The 8,122-nt window shown below is 35.4% G+C and overlaps 1 protein-coding gene across 3 annotated transcripts in view; it reads left to right on the top strand.

The window, feature by feature from the left end:
* Positions 1 to 5,712: 5,712 nt before the first annotated feature.
* ythdc1 (YTH N6-methyladenosine RNA binding protein C1) overlaps positions 5,713 to 8,122 on the top strand; it is a 28,996-nt gene continuing 26,586 nt past the window's right edge. For 2 of the 3 annotated variants that reach the window (XM_079607258.1, XM_079607257.1), the window contains exons 1-2: positions 5,713 to 5,984; positions 6,515 to 6,616. In XM_079607258.1, the coding sequence (XP_079463384.1) occupies positions 5,957 to 5,984; positions 6,515 to 6,616 (130 nt within the window). In that variant the 5' untranslated portion in view covers positions 5,713 to 5,956. The remainder of the gene's footprint in view (positions 5,985 to 6,514; positions 6,617 to 8,122) is intronic. The other variant, XM_079607259.1, reaches the window with a different exon arrangement.

Here is an 8,122-nt window from a genome sequence, read left to right as displayed (position 1 = left end):
ATTACAGTTACTTTTCATTGGATTACATATTATTCACACAATGGCAGTCAATTTTTCACAATTTATTGATTATTTTTGTTTTTTATTCCTACTGTGTGTCACACCATTTAGCTTTGAATATTTTCACAATATGGAATGACTATTTAAATGTCATAAATGCAATCCATGCTTCTGAATTTTGGGAACAAAAGCACCTCTCAATCAACTAGACAATATATATGAGACTATATATAATTGTAAGTTACTAAACAACTATGTGATAATGTGTTACTAAACAAATTATATCCAGTAATAACCTTCCCTAATTGATTCTGGAAGTCTGGACAAAAATATGTAAAACTTGGAAGACTCTAGCCATATAATATTCATTGCTGTTTTCATGTTTATTAATGTTATCTCATGTAGTCCAGGGAATCCAAACATTTTTAACCTAAAATATTTACTTAACAAGAAGTACTCTTGAGATTTTAAGTCAGGGCTGCCCTGCTTCACAAGAAGTGTAGCCTATTGTAAAAAATGTGGTTACTGAACAAAGTTTTATTCAGGTTACTGACAACATGTTACATGGTATACAATGGTAATTTTGGTTATTGACACAAATGTCACGATTCGATTCAATATGGATTAATTTGAATATATCAGGTAATGCATGTACATTTTTCTCAAGAAAAAAAAAATAATGCTGTAAAAAAAAAAAAGCAGAGAATCCTGTCACTGCTAAAATATTAAATGTTAAAATTATCAACTGATGTGTATACAATTTAATAATTATTTATTAGCTTTTCATCAAATCACAAACCCCCTGCAGTTCCTTCACAAACTCCAGTTTGGGAAAACCTTTGTGTAATGCATGTCATGATGTTGATAACAAGGAATGGAATATATTTTATTTTTATTTTTTATATCAACAAACACACAATAATCCAATGCAAAGCTATGTTAGGTCAAAACAGAGCCATGGAGTAAAGCGTTGCATCAACTCCGTTCACTCAACCAAGTCACACAGGAACATTAGACGACGATCTGGCACAGAAATGAAAACACAAGGAGAATAAATAGGGAGCAGACGGGGGCGAATTAACCAATAATCAGATAAGAACGGAAAGCACACATGGCACAAAGAAACAAACATTACATCCATGTGCTCACACCAAACATGACATAAAACAAGAGCACATGGCCAGCGAACACATCGCAACTCAAACAAAACATGACATGAATACAGTGCTAGTCCATTGACCCATTGTGCAGTGAGCTGACAATCATCTTTCAGTCTCTGTCCTATCTGAAAATCATAAAGAGTCATTAAAAATGACTGAGGCCCTAAGTTACCATGGAATTAGTGAAACTGTGGTGAATTTAAGACGTCATTGCCTTTAACTAACGTACAGGATTAAGAACATAAAAAAGAAACGGCAACACAGTCTTTAACCGATTTAACATTTGCCTGAAATATATATCAATGTAGATTAGTTGTCCACACTAATTGAAACTGAAAGCTGGATGTCTTCCAAAACTCTAGCCTGAGGAAAATATGTGGTATTTTCTGGCCAGAAAGAATTTAAAATGCAGAGCTACACAGAGGAACCGAGTGTCACAGTGTGGTAGTTAAAGGGATAGTTCACTTTGAAATTAAATTTTGGTATGTTTTATCTTTTCTGAAGTGCATCCAAGATGTAGGTGTCTTTGTCTCCGCAGTAGTTTCAATTTTGATATTTTTAGGTCAAACCGTTCTTGTCTGTCAGTCATATAATGCAGGTCTATAGGCACTGTCTCCAAAAGCATGCAGAGAAAAGTCCAAATTAAAAAATTCCCCATGGTAAGTGCACATTGATGGTCTAAGACACGAAACAAGCGGTTTGTGTGATAAAACGAACAGTATTTATATCGTTTTTATCTCTTTTACACAATAACGTCCAAGTGATCTGTTTACACCGGATTTCTTCCCCGGAAACTAATCTAACCGCCTTCGATTGGACGTTGCATTTTTAAACTCAGCAGAAACGCGTGTGATTGGCTGTACGGCTCAACGTATGCCTTTGATTGACCTGAACAATGAAGCGAGTAGTGTGTCAAGATAGAAGGCTTACAAATTGGGAATAAGTGAAAACTCAACACTCCCGGATGAGTTCGCGCGAGCTTAGGCCATCAATGTGCACTTACGATGGGGAACTTTTTAATTTGGACTTTTCTCTGCATGCTTTTGGAGACAGTGCCTATAGACCTGCATTATATGACTGACAGACAAGAACGGTTTGACCTAAAAATATCAAAATTGCAACTACTGCGGAGACAAAGACACCTGCATCTTGGATGCACTTCAGGTAAGCTAAAACATACCAACATTTAATTTCATAGTGAACTATCCCTTTAAGATCAAATGCCTAGGGTCAGGAAGCAGACAGACTGGCTTAACCGACCGTCTGCTAACTGTCTAACGTCACCAGGTCAGATAAATCCCATCACATAGAGACTCTTTCACCTAGATATCATCATATGAGACTGTGTCTGTTCCCCGAATTAGGAAATACAAAAAATGTCCAAACCCATCTAAGGGTGAAAATGTAATTGATGTTCAACAAATAAAAAACAGATATAATACAAATGAACAAATGATAAAGCTCGGGTTGCTGAATATTCGATCTCTCACTTCAAAAGCACTTATTGTTAATGATATGATTACAGACCATAACCTAGATGTGCTGTGTTTGACAGAAACCTGGCTAAAAACCAAACAATTACATTACTTTAAACGAGTCAACCCCACAAGATTACGGTTATAAACATGAACCTCGTCTGAAAGGCAAAGGAGGAGGTGTTGCTGTGATTTATAGTAATATCTTCAGAATTACTAAGAAGTCTAGTTAAAATATAATTATTTTGAAGTGTTGGTGCTTAATATAACAATAATGTAAATGATAAATCATGTTTGAGATTTGTGCTGGCTACTGTATGCAGGCCAAGTGCGCTGGACCATATGAGATTCTACACAGTTCAGCGCACTTGGATCTGCGTTCGGAGATCGACTGATAGAGACTGTTTTTCAAAGATGGCTTCTGCCTGTATACGTGAAGTTGACTGTATGTATAAAATATCTTCTTATTAAACTGTCTGGACACTGACAAAGTTCTCAATGCTTCGGTTTGAAGGTAGGGACCCTCATTATGCTGCCGTGTTAGTGTGGGGCTATTTTGAGCCTGGTTAGTGGTATTAACAAGCGATTTTTGTTTGTCATTACTCAATGCCCCATATACTAGCGTTATACTAGCGTTATAGGCTAAACTGTTTTTAGAGATAAAACTATTTACATTCGATAATCATGAAAACAAATCTCAGATAACGGTTGACTAGGTAACAATGTGTAATTAGACCAAACGTTCATTTTGCGCCAGAGTTTTCCTTTAAGAAAGCAGCCGGAAAAATGGAGCGCAACTGGAAGAAAACAAAACTAGAGGTATTTCGCATTTCATGGAAGGAGAGCTTGATTGCATACAGATAGGCTTTAAAAGCTGCTAGATCTGCATATTTTAAGAAGTCTAGTTAAAATATAATTCTTTTGAAGTGTTCGTGCTTAATATAACAATATCTAGTGTAAATGATAAATCATGTTTGAGATTTGTACTGGCTACTGTATAGGCCACCAGGGCACCATACAGACTTCATCAAAGAATTTGTGGATTTTCTCTCAGAATTAGTGTTGGCTGCAGATAAAGTACTAATTGTTGGTGATTTTAATATACACATAGATAATGAAAAAAATGCATTGGGATTGGCATTTAAAGAAATTGTAAACTCATGAGTTAGACAACACGTGTCAGGACCGACTCATTGCCGTAACCATACTCTTGATCTAATACTATCACATGGAATAGATGTTGATGTCGTTGAAATACTGAAATACATCTCAGATCATTATCTAGTCTCATGTAAATTACATTTAGCCAAGGCTGCAAAGCCGATTCTGTGTTATAAATATGTTAGACCGATCACTTCTGCCACTAAAGATTGCTTTATCAATAATCTTCCTAATCAGTTTCATTATCTCAGCATCCCAGATAGCTTAGAAGAACTTGATATTGCAACAGAAACTTTTAACTCTCTTTTTTCCAGCATTTTCCTGATGGCAAAGCACAAAAGAATAAAAAAGGATGTGTGACGGCCAGTTGTGCATTTTGTGTATATTACAAATCTAAAGGTGCAGACTGCAGTCTAAAGTCAAATTATTAGAGAGTGTTGTTTCCCCGCCCCTTCCTCCTCAGACTCCACTCTCACACGGGTTGCCAGATTTATGAAGCATTTGTGATTAATCATCCAGTTCATTTCTGATCCAATACGTTGTGTTTTCCACCAACTGGCAACCTGGGGTGTCGAAATACTATTGGGTAAATTGGCAGTGGGCGGGACCACAGACCAAAACAAAAACAGACATTCTGATCCGGAAAGCACATTTCAAAGTAGAATAACCTGCAGCTAGTTGAATTAAGCATGTTTCCTAAAAACTCTGCAAACTTTTGGCATTTTTTATGGCTTTCTACAGTAAAAAAAACAAAACATAAAGCACCTTTGAAAATGAAACAAATACATATGAATGTTCATGTAAAATAAACATATTACTTGATTTTCCATGCCGCTTGTCCTTTGTAAGAAGAGTAACGGCAGTAATTGATTAGATGTAATCTGGATTACGTAAACAGATTTAGAAAAAAAAAAAAGTGTTATTACATTAAATTACATTTTAAAATGCTTATGATCAGAGTAGTTATTTCTTTATGAATTGCATGATTATTATTATTTACACAATGGCAGTAAATTATTCATAATTTATGGATTCTATCTAATTATTATTTTTACTTTAAAAATTTTCTTTCAAAAAAAAAAAATCCTACCATTTAGCTTTGAATGTTTTCTCAATATATAATGGCCATGTAAATGTCATGTAAATAAATTAGCAATCCATGCTCTCCTGAGACGAATAATTATGCAAGTTGATGATGTGATGATGTGTTACTAAACAAATTATATTATATCTTCATCATATCCAGTGACCTTTTATTGATTATGAACAAAAATATTTAAAACTAGGAAGATTCTGGCTAAGTATTATTATTGCTGTTTTCATGTTTATTAATGTTTTTTTCATGTAATGCAGGGATTCATCCGAACCGCTATAACCTAAAATATTTACTTGAAGTAGTCTACCCCTGAGATTTTATGTCAATATTTTAATAATTGAACAACACATTTGCATGTTCACAATTCTCTGATGTTGGTTAATATGTACGGCTTAAACAGCTTTCTTAGGCCTTTGAGTAGAAACAAAACAAAGCATGCCAGTAATGGCCGACGTGTAGGGCATGATTTCAACTAATGGTTTTATAACGTTCATGACTGGCTAAACCAGGCTTTAGGCTACTATTAAATTGTCACCGGAAAATCCTCTCAAAAATCTGGTTGGAGGGAAAGAGGCAGTCATTTTTACGTGGGCAACCAAGCTTTTTAAGCTAGTTTTCACATCAGTGCTGTACTTTTGGTATAGCTAGCCTACTCATAGCCTACACAGTACACTTGTCATCAAACTTTATTAGGGTTGTCATAATTTATTATTATATAATTATATCAAAACCAGGAAAAAATGTACTAGCAATTCAATTGTAGATGTCAAGAATTCATATCCTGGGAATTAATAAATTCAATACTGCTTGCCAATACAGTGATGCACATAACAAAGGCGTGATAACCTGAATATTTGGCAACCCTCATTCACACTGCGATGCGGGAGGAAGACATCCGCCATTTTAAAGCAGACAAACACGCTCAAAGCACAAAACATTTAATGGTGTGTCACATTTTCTAAAATATCGACGAATTAACATATTAATTAAGAACAAATCTAGAGAGAGAGAGAGAGAGAGAAGGGGGGCCCTTTAAAGCGTGTTTAATCCACGGGGGGCTGAAAATGTCTGTCGACAGGAGAGATGAGAAAGGTAAAGATTTTTTTTTTTTACCTGTAACGTTAGCCTAGCCACAGATTTCTTTAACAAAAACCGTCATATGTGTTTTTACTTCTAATTATATAAACTATTAGCTGTTGGATATTAATACGTTTTTAGTTTCAAATTCACCCACATTCTTCCTAGACATTGATCTACATTTGTTGAGGAATCACAACAACGATTATTAGCTTAGCATGATGCTAACGTACCATGGAGGATTTTGTTTATGCGAGTATAGTTTTAGACAGAAACATCTATTTTATTTATTTGACGTATATGGCATATTTGAGGTTACGTTATGCATCAAAAATAGATATGTTATGTTTAATACATTTTGTAGAACACATATTATGTAACTTCAATCTCTGATGTCTCACAATGGATGAATTACTGTGTCTGCACTCTAGTGACGAACCTGTTGTATTTAATACTATATTGTAAATGTTTCATGCGAGTGACCTATAATAACATGCCAATATACTTACAACTAAAATGCAACATTTGTGTGCTTTTATTTCCAGATGGGGAAGTGAATGTGCTGGAAGACATTTTGACTGATGCTCCTGACCAGGATGATGAGCTCTACAACCCTGAGAGTGAACATGATGTTAATGAGAAAAAAGGTACCATTTAAAAGCATTGACCGGATCAGATTTTATCCACACCGCATCCAATTTTGACAAACTATTCATACTTGTAAACGTTAAGCTACGCCATTTAGAAAGTGTTCAGGTTTGTTTGTTTGTGTACTGAAGTATCTATCAATCTAAAATATTCACACTGAGCTGTACTGTTTATAGTTTAAGTCACCTTGAAATCAAAATGGACCATTCCTGTTTATTTTTTATGTAATATTGCAGTGTTTATTATAAATTATTTATCTGTGCACATCATTATATTTTTCTAAAATAATCTTCCTTGTAACCTTTAATTAAAATAACTTCTCTCTTGCAACAACATCTCTGATGTTTACTGGCGCGAGGGCGGGGCAACCTGTCATTCACATGAGATCGACCAATAGCAATCCCCAACAATGCAATCAATTCCCTATGGACAATATTAAAGGATAATTCCAGTATTTAACACCTTGAGTCTATATTGTAGTTTGTTTTGGATGAACAAGAGTGGTGGACAACATTTTTTTGACAATGGTTCCTCTCTTGAGATTTTGACTATAATAGAATTGGCCATGGACCCATTTAACATTGGAGTCAATGGGCATGTCCGAAAATGTCATTAAAACAGCCAATAATGTTCGTTTACAAAACTGTGCAACTCACTGAGTGGTTAGTGGTGTTCGTTGATGATTATAAACAATATATCGTCGCAATATATGATTCCAATCCGTTTATTTTGCTATAGTGGAACTATTTTTTCAGACACTTCACAACCGTGTAACTTCCGCTCAATATTTGAATCTGAAGCGTTAGCACACTCCCGACCACTTGATGGCGATAACCGATGTTTATGTCTCGCGGGACACTCACGGTCACAGTCGAGTTCAACTTTATATTGCACTGGTCAGTGGTCACGTCTTTCAATATTTTCAAGGTTTTGTTTGTTTATTTGGCTTACTCTCCCGGAGCACAGTTGCTCTGCTCGCTAGCCTTATGAGAAACGGAAGCGAGCAAAAAGACTACATCGACCAAATGTAAACAGCCCCCTTTCCGTTTCCGTTAGCGCATTTATATTAACGAGCACTCAGTCCTTCAACAGAATTCAATGGGATTTTACAAAATGACGAATAAAACACGACAGAAACTGTATTTCGCAACACTTTGTGAACTAACATCACTAATCACTCGGTGAGTTGCACAGTTTTGAAAACTAATGTTAAAGGTTGTTTTAATTACATTTTCGGACATGCCCATTGACTCCAATGTTAAATGGGTCCATGGCCAATTCTTTTATAGTCAAAAACTCGAGAGAGGAACCATTGTCAAAAAAATGTTGTCCACCACTCTTGTTCATCCAAAACAAACTACAATATAGACTCAAGGTGTTAAATACCGGAATTATCCTTTAAGTCCCGCCCCACATTTTTTCTTGTTTGAGAAGCCATCTCTCTCACCACAATATGGAACAAAGCACTACTCCAATTTCCATTTCATGCCAAATTTATATGTCTG

The sequence above is a fragment of the Phoxinus phoxinus genome (assembly GCF_949152265.1).
Source record: "Phoxinus phoxinus genome assembly, chromosome: 3".
NCBI classification, from domain to species: domain Eukaryota; kingdom Metazoa; phylum Chordata; class Actinopteri; order Cypriniformes; family Leuciscidae; genus Phoxinus; species Phoxinus phoxinus.
This window is presented reverse-complemented; position numbering and strand designations above follow the sequence as displayed.